This window comes from Chrysemys picta, chromosome 10 (genome assembly GCF_011386835.1).
Source record: "Chrysemys picta bellii isolate R12L10 chromosome 10, ASM1138683v2, whole genome shotgun sequence".
In the NCBI taxonomy this organism is placed as follows: Eukaryota; Metazoa; Chordata; order Testudines; family Emydidae; genus Chrysemys; species Chrysemys picta.
In genome coordinates, this window is record NC_088800.1 from 19,681,581 (window position 1) to 19,704,954 (window position 23,374).

The window sequence follows — 23,374 nt, forward strand, 5'->3', positions numbered from 1 at the left end:
CTTCCTTTCTATTAAAATTCATAACAACATTCTGTGATTCTTTAGTTTCCCAAAATATGAGTCACAATTATATTCTGCATCCTTTTCCACGTCAGTGACACCGTGGAAAATTATGTAAGGTAGAATTAAACAGGAACATGTTTGTGCTATCACTTGTTACATCTTCTTTTGTTCCTTTTATCTCTACAGAAGCTCTTCATCTGGGTCTTTGAGTAGCTTGTTCAGGGGAAGATGGGGAAGGCGCAGTGCCCCCTCAAATTCAAGATCAGTCTTATAGTGAATAATGACAGAGTTTATAGAAGGTGTAACCTCAGTTCAGTGCTTATTAACTTTTTTGGAAATACAGAAACATGCTACAATTCCTTGCCCTCTAGTGTTTGGAGGCCCTACAAAAAGGCACAGAAGCTATTAACATGTACTGGAGATAATCCTTGGCTAACCCCAAGAAACCCAGACTGTGTGGGGCAGAAAATCACTATAAATGTGTAAAAACCTATATATTTGTAATGACACTAACCTCTTTTCAAAAGTGCTTTGAAATCATTGATGAAAAGCTCTGTATAAGTGGTATCAATATTATTACAAAAGGCCATGCCCTAACCTCATAAGCTAACCTCCTGATTTCTAGAAACTCATTGTTAGAACACAGTTGTGAATCCTAATAACAAGTCTGCCAGTTACTTAGCTACCATTAACTGAACATGCAGCAGGTGATCCTAATCTGAACATAACAAAAAATGGTCAAATTTTTATCTTATTAATTTTAAACTATCCTAACCTCCTGATGGACTCTAAACCTGTGTGTATGTTATTTGTTTACTATGAGGTATCTAGGTGTGCCCTTGCTTCTTGTTGTTTTGATACTTTTTCTTTCCTTATGTATATTTCTTTGTAATTGGTTTGCATTGAGAAGCTCCCACTCTGTACTTCTGATATCTTTGTCTTTTCTATCATCTGTTCTTGTAAAGAAAAAAATAGATTTCAGTAAACAAAACTAAAAAATAAAACTCGAATGAAGCATGCTTCCCTGCCTCTGGAGCTAGAGGAACAGTTCAATTGGCTGTCAGTAGTATTAAGGTTTATACCTTCTTTGCAGGCCAACCATTAAAAAGGAAAAACAACGAACACTTGATCAATTTTGACTCCTATAAGCTGTGACATTACATACAGCCCCCAGCTAAATGTGCTGTGACATACATTTTGGAGCACAGCAACCAGCACATTGCATGACAAATTTCCTGCTCTTGTAGTATCTTAAAATAGACTGCATCTAGCTCCCCCTCTGTCTCTTGATGAAAGTGACTGAATATTTTCAGTCCAAATTTGCTTCAAAAACACTTTTTCTATGAGATGCCTACCACAGTAGAAATGATTTTATGGCATAATAAGAAACATAACTTGAAAATGTTTGGAAAATGACACCAGGCAAGTAACAATTTTATTCTTAGAACTGTCATTAACGAAGCTGATCAACTGGTTCTGTAATACAAAACAAATTGTAGGTTGAAAATGTGTTTATTTACTTCAATGTACTTCGTTCTCAGACTACACAGCCCATGTCTACTGGAGTGTTTTGCTTTTAGCCTTATGTCTGGACCCTGGAGACTTGTTAAAATTGATTAGCTTTTAGGCCCAACTGCCATCTGTGTCTTTGAAAATATCCTCACCCCTTAACAATCTAGTTTTAAAAACTTATCTTTTTAACATTAATGTAGCCTTGTCAGATAAAAAAATCATATAAAAATCATATTTCTGATATTTAACTTTTTGATGAAAAAAGATACATTACACATTTGAAGATTAAGGACCACTTTCTTTTGTGCCTATAGACCAAATACAAGTATTGATTTTCTGTTTTAGTTCTTTTTCAACCATTGTCAGTGAGAACAAAAAGGAGTCTTAATTACAAATGCAAAATCCAGATAGGTAATTGTACCAGGAAATGAAATTATGCCATTTTACTTTGTGTGGGTTTCTAATATAGTCTCTTAATACCAAAACATCAAAATAAAAGGATCTCACCATTTAAAATCTTTACTCTTTTAAACATTGTGTTTGTTTGTTTTTCTCTTGCAGAAAACAGTGCCAGTGGATTTTTCATTTAACCCACTAGCAGATAGAAAATTTCAATTTTATGATCACAGCCTGATTGAATCCATTAAACTAGGAGACTCAGTGGTACATGAATTCTTTAGGTTGCTTTCTCTCTGCCATACAGTCATGTCTGAAGAAAAAAATGCAGGTAAACTACTGAAAAGCTTAGTTATAAGTAAAGAGATTCTAACTATTTGGTTTGTATAGCACTTTTCTAACTTAAAAAGTATAGGTTAACCAAATTTTTAAAGGAAGAAGTGAGTCAAGAGTGAGCCATAAAAATGTGGGTGCAGATCTTGCACCCGTAAAACGCTGGGTACACTGTTGGATGTTTCTGAGCACAAATTAAGTAATTGCACATTTAAATGTTAGTTGCATGAGCAAATAACTGATCTGTGAGCATAGCATTGGCACACACCATTTGTATTGGCTTACTTGTTATGCCAGCTCCTAATTTAGTTCAGGCGATTTCGCCTGAGTGAGTGATAGTGCACATAGGTACATGTGCAAAATTAGAGGCCAGGAAGATCTTCATTAAAAGTTAGCCTTTATTAAGTCTTCCCACAAAAGAGAGGGAAGCATGATTATTCCATCTCTTTGGAGTATTGCATACAATTATTTTTGTTTCCACTTGATTATTGTGCCTTTTAGTACTGATTTGGATATTTTTATAAGTAGAATATATGGTACATATCTTGGATGAGCCATATAGTTCATGTGTGTGAGAACAAATTGTGTATAATCTTGGTCTGGCAGTGTTGACAATATCTTCAGCTTGCAAACTGTTACAACTCTGAAATCGAAAATTAGTTAGCCTCTTGTTAGCGATATCATGTGTTATTCATGAAGAGAGGCTAGTCTTACCATAATTCCTCATTTTTGTAAAAATCATTTTCAGGATCCCAGAACTGGGAGTATTGGGTGTTCCGCTGCATCACTAGGGCCCTACTAAATTCATGGTTCATTTTGGTCAGTTTCACTGTCCTAGGATTTAAAAAATCGTAAATTTCATGATTTCAGATATTTAAATCTGGAATTTCAGAGTGTGTAATTGTAGGGGACCTGACCCAAAAAGGAGTTGTGAGGGGGTCGCAAGGTTATGTGGGGGGGGTGGGGGGGTTGCAGTACTGCTACCCTTCTGCACTGCTGCTGGCAGCAGCACTGCCTTCAGAGATGGGCAGCTGGAGAGCAGCGGCTGCTGGCTGGGAGCCCAGCTCTGAAGGCAGAACTGCCACCAGCAGCAGCGCAGAAGTAAGGATGGCATGGTGTGATATTGCCATCCTTACTTTTGCGCTGCTGCTGCAAAGCTGGGCCCTCAGTCAATAGCCATCACTGTCCGGCTGCCCAGCTCTGAAGGCAGCAGCACAGAAGTAAGGATGGCATGGTATAGTATTGCCACCTTTACTCCTGCACTACTGCTGGCAGGGCGCTGCCTTCAGAGCTGGGTGCCCGGCCAATAGCCGCCACTCTCCGGCTGTCCAGCTCTGAAGTCAGCACAGAAGTAAGGGTGGCAATATTGTGACCCCCCTAAAATAATCTTGTGACCTCCCTGCAACTCCCTTTTGTGTCAGGACCCCCAGTTTCAGAAATCTGTATAGTATAGGGTAAAAGCACACAAAAGAGGAGATTTCACTGTGGGAGACCAGATTTCACAGTCCGTGATGCGTTTTTCATGTCCATGAATTTGGTAGGGCCCTATGCATCACAGTCCACCTTTCAAGATGAAGACTAATTATCCTCACTATGTTAGGTTGCTGTGTTGTGTTCTCATTTTACACTGGTGGCTTCATTAAAGTTGGATACTTTTCTATCATTAGACTCTTCAAAGTCAGTCATGCTGTGTGTAACATAAAATAAATCGTCATAGTCATAGAGGACAGGATTCTGGGAAGAGAAGATGTTTGGAGTGTGGCAGCACCTCAGTTACCTGTCTCATGGATGAGCATATATTATCACAGCATTTACAAGGAGCTAATGCATCATCTTGTCCAATATTTAACACAGAAATAACAGGTCCTTGATTTTAAACCTCTGTTTCTAAGCTGTGAGACAATTATCCCATCTGCCTCCCAAGGACTAGGTCTGTTAAGGAGAATTTCTTATTTTTACCTAATCAAATTGTATTGGTTTATGTTGCTGCTGTGGCATATTCAAAAGGAAATGGACCATATCGTAACGATTAACTGAGATGTAACACATTTTGGCTAGTACTTATGCATAACTGTTTTGAGACATGATCTCATAACCTGTAATTGTCTTGGTATGTTTTGTTCTGATGCATGTTTTTTTCAACTTCAAACAGTACAAAAATCTTCAATTCATAGTAAAAAACCTTGTGTTGATTTTGAAGTTGATTGAAATTGATGGGAGTACTTGGCTACAAAAAAGTCAGGGATTTTGTGTCAAAAAGTATTGAGTAATTCTAAACTCTTCCAGTTCATTAGGAAGTAAGTATCCAGTTAATGCTAACTCATTTGGGCACTGCAAGCTACCTTTAAAAATGTGTGGTTTTGTTTTGTTTTGTTTTGTTTTTAAGTTGAAGAGGTGGGTCAGGAGGTCTCTGTTTTACAGAAGTCCTCTATCCATTCACAAGTTCAGCTCAGAGAATGGTGGATCATTATGGGAATGTTTGCACTGGCAATGTGACTTCAACTGGAGAGCCTTTCTTTAGGGCTCAGAGGGTATTTTAATCTTGATGCCCATTTAATTCTTGGCTTCTTTCAGACTGCCAACATGGTGCCAATTATGATTAGGAACTGGACTGAGACCAGCTTACTACATTTAGGCCTCAGAAACATGTGCCAATTGCTAATGACTTTGTCACTACAGACTAAAGTTGAATTAAAGCAGTGACTTGGCGGCGGAAAATTTGAATTCTTTTCAGTCCTCTTCCTTCATCCTGTATAGGATCAATCAGTCTATTTCATTGCTCATATTATTGTTCATTGAGCCTTTTTCATTTTTTCTAGCAGGAAAGTTGATAGCTAAATCCCAAAAATGTAATGGATAAGTTCCATGAGAATTTCATAAATGCAAAGAAGGAGAATCCCAAACCTATCTCTTCTGTTGGTTGTTATTGGGTTCAGTTTTTCACTTAAACAAGGTTTCAATCTCTTTGTTTTGTATTTAGATATAGTGTGTCTTCCCCAAATTTACAGTATATATTTCATGTGTAAAAATTCTATTTTCTGGGGATTTTCAACCAAATCTGTAACTGAATTAAAATTAATTTAAAAAATGAGACCTGTAGGAAATTTTTCTTCATTATCTGACTTTTTTCATAACCCTTTTGCCAACAAATGGCAGACTTGTGATGAATCTGGTATGTTGGTATATATATTGCACTTGGAAAAATTAATAAAAAATTATAAATGGCTGGCTTGGTATCATTCACACTTTCCACATAGCTAAACTTCATTGCCAGCTAGCTTTGAATGTAAATTGGAAGAAATTAATTTGTTGTTAAGCAAAGTTATTAACGATTGTTTTCCTAGGATAGTTCCATAGAAATTTTTATTTTTAATACCCAGAATATGAATTGCACTTTTGAACATTTGTATATGAAATTCTGCACTGCGCTGAGCAAGGTTAGCCACAGAAAGAAGCTTATGATTTCCACAGACAATATTCACTGTGGAACAGTTTGAAGTGAACTGTGGTCTAAGATTTGCCTGGCAGGTGACAGAGTTTTATACGGGTGACAAAAGGTGGATTGTATTTAAATTTATATCTATTGGATTTTTTGTAATTAATAAGAGAGCTAGTACAATATGTTCTAGTTTCCATGCCACAGTTTTTCATTTTACTAGAATGACACAATTTCCTTTTTTAATGCTTTGGTTTTTGATTGTGCAAGAATAATTTGTGTTTGTAAGACCCTCTCTAAAGATGTAAATCAGGCACAGCAGAAGTGCTAAGTATTATTATTGTTAAGAATTAGGGCAGTACTTTTTTATGTTTTGTTTTTGAGAAGCAAATGAAATAAGGTTGAGCTCTAGTTTTTGCTGTTGCCATCCCACTTTCTCCTTTTTCATGTATTCATAACTTTCTTCAAAAATTTCTCTTTAGGCTGAATTTATTCCTGCATTGTCTCAGTCAAAAGATTTATTTTTTTTGCGTCTCAGCCAAATTAGTTCAGCTGCTTCGTACTGGATGAAATCGGTAAAAAAAATTGGGCATCCAAATAAATATTTCCTATAGATGTTTGTCTTTAAATTTACATCTTAATAGTAGTTACTGTTTGTTTTATGTTCAGTACAGCATGAAATATATAGAATGTGCACTGAAGCTGAGTTGAGACACTTTTAGAAACTGTGGGCCAAATTTTGCTCTCTGTAAATCTGGAGTAACTCCATCAAAGTCCATGGAGACTTTGATGCTAGTGCAATGGGGAGAAGAATTAGACTTATTAATGTATTGAATTTCTTGACTTAATGGGGTTGATTTCTCCACCTTTTACCATTTCATTACAGTTAGTTTTGCACTTCTTTTAACTATAATTTTCTCTACTTTTGTATAGCACTCTCAGGACTGCAGGAGTGAGAGAAAGAGAATGAAAAAGTTCTGACATCTGCCCTAGTTTTAAGATCCTTCTGGGGATTATTTTGTGTGTTAATAATTTAGTTCCTATTTTTGTGCTACCTGACTGTTTCTGGGTCTGTCATGTAGCTAGGCTTTTGATGGGTTTTGTAGCTATGATTAAACTTTGATTCTGATGAAATTACTCATTTTTATCTGTTTATTGGCTAGATATCATACAGATCTCTTGACCTTTTCACAGAGGCCCTTTTTAACCATAAAAGGATATCTTTCATGCTTATTTACAGTATGACTTGGGCAGAATGTGAATACTGGTCTTCCAGTATCCTTCTGTGTATCTTAGAACACATGCCCCTTTAACTTCAGTGTGGTGTATCCAGATATAGAAATTTGATATATTAAAATAATTATATCTGAAAAATGGGTCCAGTGATATCTACATGTACCCTAAATTCCCATAAGGTTCTGTGCTATGTAAGGCCAGCTGATGCATGCAGTGCAGCATGTTCAGATATGCTGAGTATGTTGTTCAGCATTTTACCTCAGAAGAAGGGAATTTTCAGATTGTTTGGGGGTACAGTTATTTTTACCTTCCAATGGTAATATCAAGTTCTTAATGGCAATTACTGTACAACACTCCCAAGGCTGTGGGATTGAACAGACTTCCTCTGAGAATATGACTCTGAAACCTCGCTCTGAATATGAAGAAAAATTGGAAAGAGTCCAGCGGAGGGCAACAAAAATGATTAGGGGTCTGGAGCACATGACTTATGAGGAGAGGCTGAGGGAACTGGGATTGTTTAGTCTCCAGAAGAGAAGAATGAGGGGGGATTTGATAGCAGCCTTCAACTACCTGAAGGGGGGTTTCAAAGAGGATGGAGCTCGGCTGTTCTCAGTGGTGGCAGATGACAGAACAAGGAGCAATGGTCTCAAGTTGCAGTGGGGGAGGTCCAGGTTGGATATTAGGAAAAACTATTTCACTAAGAGGGTGGTGAAACACTGGAATGCGTTACCTAGGGAGGTGGTGGAGTCTCCTTCCTTGGAGGTTTTTAAGGCCCGGCTTGACAAAGCCCTGGCTGGGATGATTTAGTTGGGAATTTGTCCTGCTTTGAGCAGGGGGTTGGACTAGATGACCTCTTGAGGTCCCTTCCAACCCTGATATTCTATGATTCTATGATTCTAAGTCCCTTACCATGTTATCTTTGTCCCAGGCATTCAGTGAACAGAAATTGAACCCTTATCCATTACAAACTTCCTCCAAACCCACACAGTTGTCTTACTTCCTTTTCTGGCTTGCCACCCACAGCAGAGCCCTCCTGGAAGTAGCATCTGGGGCCTGGACATTACAGGAGGCAAAATTTTGGTTTCTTGCCATCTAGACAGGCTTTGACATTAAACCACAAAATATGTTCATGGCTGACACCACATCATTATGTTGCACTGATGGAGCATGAAATACACCCCAACGCACACCTCATGCCATTTTCCAATGTGATGAGTTGGTCCCAGAGAAATGACTTTTACTAAGTTTTGTGACAGATCATTTTCCCGCCTTTTTTGCTTCTCCCCCTGCCTACGGATCACTGCAGTCAGACAGCACAGCTCCCCCTTCAGCAGAGGTCATCAGCCAGGAAGTACTGCTGTTCTTTAATGGACTAGAAGTGAAGCTATTAATTCAGGGTTCAAAACTCGGTTATTTACAGTGTTTGGGGTTTTTTTCTTGTAGGTGAATTGATTTACCAGGTGCAGTCGCCAGATGAAGGTGCTCTAGTAACCGCTGCCAGAAACTTCGGTTTCATCTTTAAGTCTCGGACCCCAGAGACCATCACTGTGGAAGAAATGGGCAAACTTGTTACATACCAGCTCTTAGCAATTCTGGATTTTAACAATATCAGGAAAAGGATGTCTGTAATAGGTACAGCATATAGCTTTCTTTTTGTTTCTTTCATGCCTGTTGTTTGCAAGACACACACACCTAGAGCCAACTTTTAGCTACCAGTGAGAGCTCTAACCTGCCAACTGCCAAAGGAGGCAATTTAGTCTCATGGTTAGAAAAAGGAAGGAAGTGGAAGTCTCAGGATATCTAGATGTCACTTCCTCCTCTGCCATAGACTCTTGGTACCTTGGAGTCATTTAGACTGGTTCTTTCTCCATCTGTAATATGGGGATTATGATACTTTTCAGTTTAGAAAAACATTTTGAGATCCTTGGATGGAAAGATGCAAAGTATAGTAGCAGTAGGTTATTAATTGCATTGAATTTTGTTTTCTGGAAATTTGATAATGAAACAGTTTTTCAAATCCATGCATTTTGCTCTTTTTCTCACTCTGTTTCTGTAGAGCACATGACCGGCAACTATAGGGATTTACAATTAGGATTGATTTATTGGTTTTACATAGCTCTATTAACATTTATCAAAGTGCTTTACAGTAATCAAGCAAGTGTAAATGATCAATAATATCAGCAACTAAATAATAGAAATCTTAAGTATATCTAGAAAAAGAACTTTAGACTGTGTTTTAAAACTACACCAAAAAATCTGCTTTCAGAATAATACAGGCAGTCCTCGGACTTACAACACAATTGGTTCCTTACAATTGCCTCGTAAATCGGAACGTCGGAACTCGGAACCACAATCTACTCTATTGTGGGACTGAGCATCGTAAACTTGAAACCTGCAGTCATAAGTTGAATCAGGGTGTCCGTGTAGAAGCATCGTAAGTGCTGTTCATCATAATTCGAACGTCTTAAATTCGAGGACTACCTGTACTAGAAAAAAAGTTTACTAAGCAAGCTAAGTTTGCAAAGACATGACCAAGTTATTGCCTTTAAAAAGTAAGCATTTGAGAACATTTACCACAGTTTTCCCCTGTGCTTAGAATAGAAAATATTTGTTATAACCATATCAGTTAAATGCTGACCTTTAATGGTTTCAGCTGAAATTAGAAAATATAAATTGAAGGGACAAGGGAAGTACGGCTAATTAAGACTAGGAAAAAATTTCAGTACAACAAGGACTAAATGTAAATCACTTAATAATTTCTTCATTTACGATGGAGAGAAAAAGGTGAAGGAGACAAATGTGGGAGGATGTCCAAGTGACAGATGAAAAAGACGATGAAGGAAAATTAAGGAGAGAAGAATAGGGATAGAGAATGGAAGAAAAGCAAAAATGAGGGTAATAGAAGACATGATGAAAAATAGGCTCTGGTTTGGTTTAATCTCTTCTGAAAGCTACTTCCCACGTTGAACCCCATTAACTCGGAAAGGAGCTGCACAAATAGGAGCCCGCTAAATAACAAGAAGCAGTTACTTCCTCGCAACTGAGGTTCCAACTGGAGCTGGGTGGAGAACAGTAATTCCATTTTGTGGAAGATTTTGACATTTCAAAATTTGATTTGGTTCCAATTTGGAAAAAAATCCAAACATTTTGAAATTCTTCTGGAATCGGCTGTGGGGCACTTTGTCTGGTGGGCTGCTTTGGAGCTGGTGCACCCTGGGAGCCTAGGCTGTCAAGGAGGTGTAAGCCTGAGAGCCAGAGTTCTCAGTATCCCACCAGGCAGATGGATAAGCAGGCAGGAAACCTGGCAGGCTGCATTGGAGCCCTGCCTGGTTTCCTTCATAGTTTCACCAAAATTGACACAACTCTGTAGAATGTTTCAATTTTGATGAATCTCCAAATATGCACAAAAAAAGTTTCATTGAATTTTTTCCGATCTACTCTAGTTCCAACACCAACTGTACCTTACATCTCTGCTAGCCTTCCACTTATTAGCTAGGGATCTTAAATAAAGCACTATTAAGAAACCCATCTATTTTTTAAGGAAAAATCACCAAGAGAAACTTGCAAACCTATTAATTGGGTTTTCACATGAAAAAGGCTGGAAATTCTTTTAATATGAGAGAGAGCAAGAGAGCGCTTGCTTAAATTAAGTGGAGCTTGTGAAATTCCCCAGTTCTCTCATAGAAATTAAAACACATATGGAGACCAAAAGTAGTAACTAAAATGTCTTGCATTCCAACTTGGTAAATATATCATTATACACTAGTTCTCATTGAGGATTAGAGGATAAAGCAAGTTTGAAGTTTTTACTGCAAGATGTCTGAGTTATGAGTGCCCCAAAAAGTTTCTATAGAACAGATTTTTAAAAGTGAAAACTACCTTGTAACTGAAAAAGAGTTTGTCTGATTAACTTCAAACTATTTCTAAAAATACATTCTCTGGGCAGAGACAGTACAAAAGATATGTTATACAGAAAAGACTTCTTTCAAAATGATAGTTCAATGGTATTTGTGGACGGCAATGTAAATATTAGGCATATAGTGGAAATACTATTGTATGTACCATAATTCAACTGTTAATTTGTACAAATCACTCCTGCTATATTGTCCAGTGGGAAACTTTCTCCACCTTGAACTTGCTCAAGTTTTACTCCTTTCTAGTCAAGCTAAGCATTTTTTACTGGTTAGTTACATTATGTGGTGCAAATGACAACAGTAAGTAGTTGTTGCACATACTTTAAAAATGTATAAAACTCAAGCTGATTCTGTATCCACCATAATATATGTATAAAATGCCTGGTTTTTAATTGCTCAAGGTGCTCACAAGTGTGTTCTGGCATAAATCTGCTTCTTTTCTGAGGCAGAAAACCATCACCAACAATTGATCAGTCCCTCTCTGGAACCCTTCCAGCTCTCATTAATACAGCTGCGCATTGTCTCAGAAGCTATTGCCCTGAGATTACACAGTACTCTCTTCCTGAGTACCCTTCATAATACTATTTGCTATCTTGCTTTTTCCTCAAGGGTTCTGTGCTGTAAAGTGATGTTCATGTTATGGTACTTCATTCCAACAGAAACAAACTGAGATGATGCAGAAAGAATTATCTCATCTGTGTCATTAGAAAATAAAAAGACAAATAGCAGTACTTGTGAAAAGAATTAAGGGAATCTTCATAAATGATTTGGATAATGGCATTGAGAGTACACTTATAAAGTTTGTGGACAATTCCAAGCTGGGAGAGGTTGCAAATGGTTTGGAGGACAGGGTTCGAATTCAAAATTATCTTGACAAACTGGAGAAATGGTCTGATATAAATAGGTTTGTGTAGTTTGAAGAAGAGAAGACTCAGGGAAGACGTGATAACAGTCTTCAAGTATGTAAACGGTTGTTATAAAGAAGAGGGTGATACATTGTTCTCCTTAACCACTGAGGACAGGACAAGAAATAATGGGCTTAAATTGCAGCAAGGGAGTTTTAGGTTAGACATTAGGAAAAACTTCCTAACTGTAAGGGTAATTAAGCACTGGAACAAATTGCCTAGGGAGGTGGTGGAATCTCTTTAATTGGAGGTTTTTAAGAAGAGGTTAGAGTTTAGACAAACACCCTGACAGGAATGGTCTAGATAATATTTAGTCTTGCCTCAGTGCAGGGGGCTGGACTAGATGTCCTATCGAAGTCCCTTCCAGTCCTTCCTCTCTATGATTCTATGAAGACTTTTTGGGAGAATGGATGTGTATAGTAACTACAGATGGGCTGAGAATGTCAGAATTTGGATTTAGATGTAGATTAGTTAGACTAAAGTTCAAGGTTTGGATTTGAGATTTAATTGGGGTAAGGTTCAGAGTCAGATTTGATGGTAGCAAAATCTTGCAAATGTCTGTTATGATATACTAGCTCCAAATGTTGGAGTTTTGCAAGTCCAGCTGCTGTTGTGAGACTTTGGGGCACAGCTGATGCAGAAACAGAAAAATCTGATTCACAAGCAACACTGATGGAGAGGTTTCAGATCCAGGGACTTGTACCTGTCCCATCCCTCTGAAATTCAAAGGAGTTCAGATTTGAGAGGTTCCAGTTTTTGCCCAATCTCTAGCTGAAAAATGTATCAATATGTGTTCTGTTCTTTTTTAAAGAGTACGTGAACTGTACTTAACTCCTACCCAGGTGATGGGATTGTTTTCTGTGTGCTGATTGCTGTACTTTTATTGATATGTACAGAAAACATCTAATTAGACCTGGTAGGTCAAATAAACATTTGAAAAAAATGAAAGAAAAAGTAATGATTTCAGTCTTAATTTCTACTTCTCTTTTCTTTTTCAGTTCAAACCCCAGACGGGCAGATAAAACTTTATTGCAAGGGAGCAGATACTATTTTATTTGAGAGGCTTCATCCCTCCAATGAAGAATTAATGGATTTGACATCAGATCATCTTGAGGTATGTGCACTGATTCAGTAAAGCGCTTAAACACACACTTACCATTAAGCATGCGCTTAGGGGCTTAAGTCTAAAGTTAAACATGTGCTTAAGTACTTTCCTAAATATAGATGCTTTTCTGAATCAATACCTTAATAGGCCTTCTGCTCTGAAATGAGTCAGAATTTCTTAAATTTCAGCCTCACCTTGGCTGACCAGAGAGTTAAATCCAGTTAAATGACAGAGCTTTTCGGGTGCACTGTTAACTCCTGAAACAGCTGGTATATTTACATTGTTTGTAAGGTATCCTTATAAGTCCTTAGAGTCCCTTGTGAAAAGCCAGTGGGAATCTGTGGTTGTGGATACAAAGTATCCAGTTTGGTAATATGGTGTTAAAGAAAATAGGTCTCTTCTATTCAGTTTGAGGGTCTAATCTAATGTGAACTTTAAGGGAAACTGTATAAAGTCCTCATTTCCTTCATTTATTTTTTTAGAATTCATGTTCTTTGTAAGTGTCCACATTTAATACAAACCATTCCATGAGTCTTTAAAAAAATACTCCTTTGACATTAAGTATACAGTATGATGGTTTAGTAATATTGGTTACAAACATAACTATTGTTTTCGTCTCTGTAATAGAGCTTTCTTGGTTTTCTTTTAATGTTTTCCAGAAGGCCAACATGTTTTTTATGAAAGCAAGGCTGGAATCGTACACATCTGATCTTTGCAGTTGTTCAAATGCAAAGACCTTGAATTTTCATACTTGCCTAGTAAAGTTAAGGGAATACGTACTTATATATTGATGTATTATGGTTTTTTTTCACATCAGTCTAATTTCCCCTTTCCATTATATTAATTTAATTCCAAAGCCTCCTTGTTTTTTCAAGCCATTAAATTCTGAGTTTTATCATTCCTGTTTATATATTAATTGTAATAGCAGTATAATAGAAGAGGGGATGTTCAAATATTCACTGAAGATGAAAAAATGTTGTTAGTGAAGCATTGTAAACCATTTGATTTGTTGTGATGGGCTGCAGGGTCAAAGACAGTTCCTGAAATGTTTTTGGTTTTTAATAGTAAAATTGCTCATGATAGTTGTTTGACTTTGAAAAAAGTCAGTCATTGAAATTCTAAGATATAAAGGAGGGAATATATTTTGGATAATAAAGGTATCTAATATGCAGTGCAATCTGTCAGAATGTGTACATTTTGAATAACATCATGTATGCAATCATTTGTATATTAAAGAAATAACGGGTTGCCTGTGGGATTCTGCATGAGCCCAGGAGTCTGCACCAGGCAATCCTGATGCAGGATCAGAATCTATATTAATTAACATGAGCTACCAACATATCAGATGATATTATGTTTTCACAACTTTTAAGTGTTGGGTTGCCAGCTTTACATCTGTTTCTCTCTATGATTAGGTTGAAGGGCCTAACCTGTTAACATGTGTATACATATCTATGTGTATTGACCAGTGGTTTCAAATTTGGATGCTGATGATCAGAGATGTGGTGCAACCACAGCTCCCATTCACTCTAAAGCCTTTACTGTCAGCATAACAGATAGGTTGCACCTTAGGCCATGATGCCATGTCATAGAACTATTGTGATTCACATACTGCTTGAGACATTTCTACTCCTATCATCTGGTCCAGCTTCTTACAGTTCTTCCACTGATACCATCCTAGGTACATGGGTATTATGCTTTTAAGATGATGGATTAGTGATAATGTTCACAATGAAATTATTATTTATTGTTTATATGTGGTAGCACCAAAAGCGTGCTAAGTATTTTAGTTAATTGTGCTAAAGAGAGTAGTCTGGGTACGTTAGCTGCCTTTCAAGGTTAAAACTTTCATCTGTTTAACACTTAGGTACCAATTCACATTCAGCTCTGTCTGACTGCAACATTTTGCTTATTAACATTGATCCATTTTTTAGATTCGGGTCTGGCGTTAAAATAATATTAGGCACTCCAATTTCTTGTTAGAATATTTGTGTTTATATAAAATCATTCAAGTTATTTTTTAAAGAACAAAATCTAGCTATAAGGAGAAAATGTGCCCACAACCTTACCTCAAAGTAAAAGAAACCTGAAGAGTTTAAATCCCCCAGAAACAAGGTTTATCAGAATTTAATTTCAGTGGTGTCTTAGAGTACCTTTGCTTATTGACTCCATAATCAAGAAAGATGTTAACAGAGTGGGAAATTAATATAATGTGGTTATGACTAATTTAGTTCATGTTGTTCCGATAGATACTGCTCATCTTTTATTTTTATGTGACAGGAGTTTGCTGGAGAAGGCCTTCGGACCTTAGCCCTTGCATACAAAAACTTGACTGAAGAGCACTTTAAAGAGTGGTTTAAAATACTTCAGGAGGCAAACACTTCACTTGATAGCAGGAATGAACATCTTGCTGCAGCATATGAAGAGATTGAAAAAGACATGATGGTATATTCTAGAGATGTAGCACAGGAAAAGCATATTTGCAAAGTGATGCTGTGTTATAGATTGATACTTTTATATGCTCTTACGTTCCTGATGCTGTGCTACAAGCAAGACGGTCATAGTCTTTATATATGTTCATATTCAGTCAATGCCCCTCTTTGTTTAGAAGAATGCTAATGAATGTCTAGGCCAGTTGTGGTTAGGCTTTAAGATATTCAAGGCAACCATTGAGGGGATTCTTCCCCATGGTTAACTGACTCATTTTAAATAGAAATTAACCTGATTTTATTTTAAATTTAAGAAAGCAGCCATTTTCTTTCCCCTAAAACTCTCATCAAGTCACATGCATGTTCCATTTCAGAAAAGACCATCCATGCTGCTTTGTAATCAGAAAGCCAACCTTCAATATGTAATATATGCAATTAAAACAATAGAATTTTTTAAAACTTACTCTTGCCTTTACCCTATAAGTTATGGTGACTCCCTTCCTCTGACCACTCAGATAGCTGTTCCTCTCCCATGCCTGCTCTTTCCAATTCCTCTCTTTGTAAAGGCCAAAACCTACTCTTGGATGTGCACTTACAACTCCCATTGTAGTCAACGTGAGTTGAGTATATGTATCTGAGGGCCATATTTGGCCCTGCTTCTGAACCCAACTGAAATCCTTTGAAATTCTGCACCCTTTGTTGCCTTGACTGAATATTGATATTTCAGTTTCTGGTCTCTGCAGATTATTTTAAAGGGGCAACACATAAACTACAATTCACATTATGTCCCATTGTGGTATTATACCCATGTTTCATCCTTGGTCTTTTTCCATAAGGATGCCTTTGGCTGATACTGATACGGAGATATAGTCATATTAAAAGAGCTGACACAGAACCTACAACCTAGAAGATAATGATTCTAGATCTGCTGTTGCCTGCCTGTTGGACAAGAAAAGGGCTTGAGGGACCCCCAAAACCAGGGGATCCCCAGCCAAGATTGCCATGAAATTATTTATTATATAGTTCTTGATGCAAATTAGACTGTAGACTGCCTTTGAGACTTGGGGAAATTTCCATTGCTCTCAGTGGAAGCGCTGAATGTAGATCAAGGGTAGTATATTGTACTAAAGTTTGACTTGACTTGATGTTATCTATGTGTAGATGTTTAAAACCATGTAGTTTATCCTGTTTATATTTCCTAGATCTTAGTTTAACTAAGTGAATTTGCAAAGTTTGTAAAAAGTCACTTAAATGTTCTGCTTCCTTACAAAGTTACTAGGTGCTACTGCTATAGAAGACAAGTTACAAGAAGGAGTTACAGAAACAATTGCCAGTTTATCACTAGCTAACATTAAGATCTGGGTTCTAACAGGAGACAAGCAAGGTAATTCATTAATAGTGTGTAATTTTGGGGATAAGTGGGTGGGGTGGGGTAATAGAAAACCCTAAATGCAGTGCGATTTCTACAGTCCCCTTGCATGGAGTGCAGGGAGCACATTTCCTTGAACATTATTGTTATTTAACATTTATAAATTATTAATAAAGCACAGCTCTGAGGGGCTTGATGCACATTAAGGCAGAGCAATGAGGGTAACATTGAGTTGTGCATGGGCATGCCGGGAGGACAGCAGAGGTGTGACTGTTGGATTTTGTGGTGAACACCCTCCACCCTAGCAGAGGAGAGCATCTCCAGCAAGGTATACTATAGCCAGTGGCCTTGGGGGCAGGGTTCTCTCCACATGACCCTAGTATTTGTTTGGGCAGTGTGCAGGATCCTGGATGGGGGTCATGTATGGAACAGTGAATACAAATTGTGTCTTGTAAAGCCATCTAAAAAGTTCTACCAATTGTTTTGGTATTTGTGGATTGAGATTGAGCAGCACAGTATGTATAATATTTTCAGTTGTTAATATCACAGCATGATTTTGGGACCTAAATTCTTTGGATATGGCACTTGCCACAGGTGCGCAGTGGAGAGAAAAAAGCTCTCAAATGGCACATGTGTACTTGAGCATCTTAATCTCAAATACAAGCTCTACAAAAATATAGTTAAATAGCATATACAGTTTTTTTCTAATGATGACCCTATAGGGGTTTAATTTCTCCGTTTTTTTTCTAGTGCACAAGGGTGACTGTCTATGGGTTACTCCTCATATGGAAGGCAGTGTGATATAGCAGATAGGGCACTGTATTAGGAGTTCGGATACTTGGGTTCTAATCCCTGCTTTTTTCCACTGATCATCTGTTTGACCTTGGGCAAGTTTTTTTTTTCTGTGCCTCAATTTCCCTTCCCACTTTGTCTGGCTGGTCTATTTAGAAACTCCTTCGGTCTTTCAATATGTGTTTGAACAGTGTCTAGAACAATAGGGCTTTGATCTCAGTCGGACTTTGAGTACTACTTCACTATAAATAATAACCATAAAATATAGCTCAGAGGAAGGTGCATTTTTAGTAATACATTTATATCAAACCCAGTAATTATGTTAGAGAATTACTCTCATTATGATAGTACTGTACTCTCAATATGCTCTGTTGACATTACAAAATAAATAAGTAATGATTTTAACTACAACCATCCTAAGCAAAACTGACATTATTGTCTCTCAGAAACTGCCATGAACATTGGTTATTCCTGCCACATGCTCACTGACACCATGAATGAGATTTTCATAGTGGCTGGTCACACGGTAATGAAAGTGCGTGAAGAACTCAGGTAAAAAAACATTTAAAATACATTATCTTATTTTCTTCCTTGCACACAGAATACTCCAGTTATCAGGGGGTAGCTGTGTTAGTCTGTATCCACAAAAACAACAAGAAGTCCGGTGGCATCTTAGACTAATGGATTTATTTGGGATAAATCCGTTAGTCTTTAAGGTACCACTGGATTCCTTGTTGTTACTCCAATTAGACTTTCTCCCTATGATGCTTTCCCTTTCCTTAAGATTCCATCTGTTAAAGTCCTGTCAGTTGGCATAAAAGTGTGCCAACTTGCTTGTCTGAAGGCAACAACCAGTGACTTTAGGCCACTGCTCCAGACTGCAAGCTAGAATACTGGTTGTCTCCCACTCTGCATGGGTGATAGGGCCATTGTATATACATAGTCATGAGTTCCGTAGCCGTGACTCACTCCCATTGCTGCCTTCCATATCACTTTATGCTTATGTGTGGAGCGGTTAGAACAGATGCCATTATCACTTCATCTGGAAGAGGAAATGTCAGCAGTTTCTCTAGATTAGGCCCTGTAATATTAATTTGGAGAATAGGAGAATAATTACTGTTAGAAATAGTGCCGACACAGGCATAGATCTCAACCTCTGTTTCTTTCTCTCTCATACACACGTTTATCTCCTCTCTCAGTGTGGTAGCTGGGACTTCTTGAATGATACAGGTAGCTGGCATTGTGATTTTCATTGTTGGAAATTTATGCAAATTTCCTTTCTTGAAATAGAATAAATTATTACCACTCACAGCACAGTTGGGAAATACACAGACAATATGCCAACATAATAGATCCTGGCCCTTTCAGTTCTTACTCTTCTGCAGGAAAAGAGCCTTTCCTTTTCTTTTTTTTAATACAGAAACAAGTTGCACATGTATTTAAGTATTGGTCAGTAGCACTGGAAGAATGCATGGTACCAAACTTTCTACAGTGTTTTATTATAATTTTACTAGAATATGGAAAATACCTTAAGGCAGCCGCATCCTTCCATCTTTTCCAGACAGCATACTGAATAGATGTGTTTAAAGATCTGTAGGCCATGCCTTTCTCTCCCTTCTACTTTTCCTCAGTGAAGTTTAGAATTTTGTTCCTTCTCAGTTCTCTTATTTGTGTCTCTTTTGCATTTCTATGTTTTTTTTTCTACTTGCACTAGAGCCAAACATAGCAATTTCTAATTTTTTCTGTAATTACCATGGACATAAAATTCTTGCCTATTTTGGGTATCAGACAAACAAGGCATCAGTTTACCTAATTATCCCTTGGTATTTTAGCACCAGCCAAGTGGTTTGGGCATTTCAGTCCCAACCTATTCTTATAACTAATATATCTTCAATCTGAATAATGGGAAACTACATAATACAACCGTTTAAGTAAACAAACACTTTTTTTTTAGCCTTTTGTGATTTGTGTAATTTGGTTAAGCATTATACATTATATATGGCTTTGATTCAATGAAAATGAGTTATGTTAACATGGGTTCTATTTTTGCATAAACTATTTATGTAGGAATCAATTTGGGTATGAATTGTCGAGCTTGGTGCAGGGGTGGGAGGTGAAAATCACTCATAGAGCATTAGGCCAGGGTTCAAGCAAGAAAGCAGTGTGGAAACCAAATATGGACATGGTGAAACAGAGTAAATGATTCTTCCTTTTTAAAAAAAATCTTGGAAACATGGAAGATAGGCAGAAATGAGGTACAAATGTGTACTGTGGTTTGCATAGTCAAAAGATTGTCAAAAAGTTGGGTGATGTAGTTGCATTGTGCAATGTAAATAACTACATATCCATATGTGATTCCAGTTATCAAATGGTGTAGAAGAAAGATTTAGTTAACAAAAGGCAGTGCTGCCCTCGGATATGTGAACCCATATGAATTCCACCATGTATGTGAGAGCATCACTGAATACAAGTAAATCCTGGCTTGCATTTTACCCTTTTGGGAATAGGCTACTGATGAAGGAGAGCAGAAATTGAGTCAGTAGTACAGACTGGAAAAGGACTTAATTAAACAGGAAACCCACAAATACTCATATTTGTTTCTGAGAAACACATCTAGGAAGTCTGCATGCACAGTATATTGTGTCACTGAAGCTAAAATATATGTTTAGAGAATGGAGAGAATTATCTATATAAACTTTCTAATAGAACAAGTGGCCTATCACCTCCAACTTTTAACTCTTTATGTAGGTAGTGGGTATTTCCTGATTTGATGTTCTAAAACAAACTGTCTGATTCTCCCAAGCCAAAGGAACTTAAGAGTTTTAAAATTTCTCCCTCCACTGAAGTTTTTAATACTGAATTTATGATATTATAGTCATTTCCATGGCTATATATGGTGATTTTGTAAACACTGTGGTTTGATTTCAGTGCGGGATCCAATAGAAGATGATGCTTAGATCAAAGTTAGTGTTAAGACACATCTTCAGTAAGACAGAAAATGGGTAACAAAATAAGTTATTTAATACGTATATTTTCTGAATTCAGGTTTGTGCCAGAATGCAAGTTTTTCTTCCCCCCGAGGACTTTTTATTAGTAGCTTCTTTAGTATCAGTTCCTCTTCTCTCACAACATGCATAATTATCTATTGTTTCATTCTGGTGTCATCTTTTATTTCCTGTGTAAAGCACCTTGACTTTACCCTTATCGTGATTTTGGGATGGAATGCACTGGTTGTCTCTGTGCCATTTCCAGATCAACCGCCAGGTGGCCTTCAAAGAACAAAGAAGACACCCTTTCCCAGGAGACCAGCTGCATCACTGCTGTGGTACTCCTTGTCTCCATTGCATAATAGACATGTTGTTCTGGAAGTAGGCATATAGCACCATGATCTCCTGCAAATACAGACTAGATTTGGGTATTTTAAGTAAAAGTATGCTATCTTTTACTGCAGACATTGTAAATAAATAAGAAAATCCTGGACTCTGGTGAGCAGCATATTTATTTTGCAAAAAGAAGAACAGGAGGACTTGTGGCACCTTAGAGACTAACAAATTTATTAGAGCATAAGCTTTCGTGGACTATAGCCCACTTCTTCGGATGCATATAGAATGGAACATATATTGAGGAGATATATATACACACATACAGAGAGCATAAACAGGTGGGAGTTGTCTTACCACCTCTGAGAGGCCAATTAATTAAGAGAAAAAAACTTTTGAAGTGATAATCAAGCTAGCCCAGCACAGACAGACAGTTAGATAACAAGTGTGAGAATACTTACAAGGGGAGATAGATTTCAATGTTTGTAATGGCCCAACCATTCCCAGTCCTTATTCAAACCGGAGTTGATTGTGTCTAGTTTGCATATCAATTCTAGCTCAGCAGTTTCTCGTTGGAGTCTGTTTTTGAAGTTTTTCTGTTGTAATATAGCCACCCGCAGGTCTGTCACTGAATGACCAGACAGGTTAAAGTGTTCTCCCACTGGTTTTTGAGTATTTTGATTCCTGATGTCAGATTTGTGTCTATCTCCCCTTGTAAGTATTCTCACACTTGTTATCTAACTGTCTGTCTGTGCTGGGCTAGCTTGATTATCACTTCAAAAGTTTTTTTCTCTTAATTAATTGGCCTCTCAGAGGTGGTAAGACAACTCCCACCTGTTTATGCTCTCTGTATGTGTGTATATATATCTCCTCAATATATGTTCCATTCTATATGCATCCGAAGAAGTGGGCTATAGTCCACGAAAGCTTATGCTCTAATAAATTTGTTAGTCTCTAAGGTGCCACAAGTCCTCCTGTTCTTCTTTTTGCGGATACAGACTAACACGGCTGCTACTCTGAAATATTTATTTTGGTATTTTATGCAGAAGCTGCCTCTTGTTTAGAAAACAACTTATTCACTGAACCAATAATTTAAACTTTTTTCAAAAAATGAACATAGATTTATAAAACATGTCATATTAAACATTGTGATCTGAGCCACAAAGCTCAGATCAGTATTCTGATCTGAACTTCTTAAAAGTTTAAGGGTCTGTTCAGACCACATTCTTGTAGAGCAACTGTGTATTATTTTTCTAAATCTAAAAAGACAAGCGAATATTAAAAATAAAATAAATTTGAAAAATATTCAAAGCTAAATAGTAAACCATAGTTCACGAAAGGGAGAAAAAGGGGGAAAAAGCAAAATATCAAATTCAGACATTTGACATATCACTGTTCAATAGCAACTGTTAATATCTTGGTCAATAATATGAAAATTCAAATTTATGAATAATTCATACATTACTATATAGAACCCAGAAGAGAGATTATTTTCAAAATTCTGTTAATTAGAAGATTTTTAGATAATCCATATCAAAAGTCTCCACTTTAAATTCCTCTTCCTCTTCACGTGCCTAAAAGAATTTTTTTGTCATAATATAAAAGCCTGATCCTGCAAAAACTTCAGCATGTATATAATTTTAGGCCTGTGAGTAACCGTTGATGAAGTAAATAGTAGCACTCATATGCACAAAGCTACACACATGGTGAAGTCTTTGCAGGATCAGGGCCTATTAAATGTAATTGCAGGCCCTTATGTCACAGAATATTTCATATACAAAGTCATAATCTAAGGAAAATATATAGAAATATATGCCATGGTTTCAGGGCTATCTGCACCTCTCTCTCTCTCTTTTCTAGTCTCAGAGTGCGCCCTTTCAGTTGTTAGCCTGTGTCTCCCACTCTTAGACTGTGCCGTGGGGTATGTTACACTGAGGATCAATTGTACTTACCCAGCAGATCTGACTGGGTTTGACACTAGCTGTTCTCTTCAGGAGTTTGTGGCCACTGGTATTCAGTGACAAAACAGCCTTCTTAAATATTGTTTATTTTAAGAGTAGGAACAAAGCATTGAAAGAAAAAGGATTTTAAAACAACAAACAGTTGATACGTGTCTGTCTTCCCTAAAGCCCTACCATCCAGTGATAGTTGCCTAGATGGGCCTAACGTCTTCAGACATCTGAGAAGGTTCTTGTGCCAGTCTGGTTTCCTTGAATAGCTCCCCAACAAGTATTTCCTCTTTGGAGAGAGAGAGTCCCTTATAATCCGTTTCCTTTGTTATTGCCTGGCTTTAGCTCTTCTGGACAAAACCAGTTTGGTAGGCTCAACCAGGAGGTCCAGCCAGACTCTGCAGAACCTATGGCTCTGCCACTATGCTGTACCAGCCCTCACATATTAGATGAGGGGTGGCCTATATTGACCTATTCTTCCCTTCCTGCTTGTTTTTCCTTATGGTCTGCTATTAAACTAAATCAGTGTATTCATACAATAAAGTATGCAGGTCAACATACACCATTTATAAATTATTACAGAGTCGTCCCACATCTGTCACAATATATACAATGTTGTTGTAGCCCTGTTGGTCCCAGGATATTAGAGGGACAAAGTGGGTAAGATAGTATCTT

At 37.4% G+C, this 23,374-nt stretch overlaps 1 protein-coding gene across 1 annotated transcript in view; it reads left to right on the plus strand.

Annotated features, from left to right (window-relative positions):
- ATP8B4 (ATPase phospholipid transporting 8B4 (putative)) overlaps nt 1-23,374 on the plus strand; it is a 186,316-nt gene that overhangs the window by 124,715 nt on the left and 38,227 nt on the right. Inside the window, exons 15-20 of the mRNA XM_065558148.1 lie at nt 2,077-2,242; nt 8,360-8,548; nt 12,734-12,849; nt 15,121-15,285; nt 16,542-16,653; nt 17,877-17,982. Of these exons, the coding sequence (XP_065414220.1) occupies nt 2,077-2,242; nt 8,360-8,548; nt 12,734-12,849; nt 15,121-15,285; nt 16,542-16,653; nt 17,877-17,982 (854 nt within the window). The remainder of the gene's footprint in view (nt 1-2,076; nt 2,243-8,359; nt 8,549-12,733; nt 12,850-15,120; nt 15,286-16,541; nt 16,654-17,876; nt 17,983-23,374) is intronic.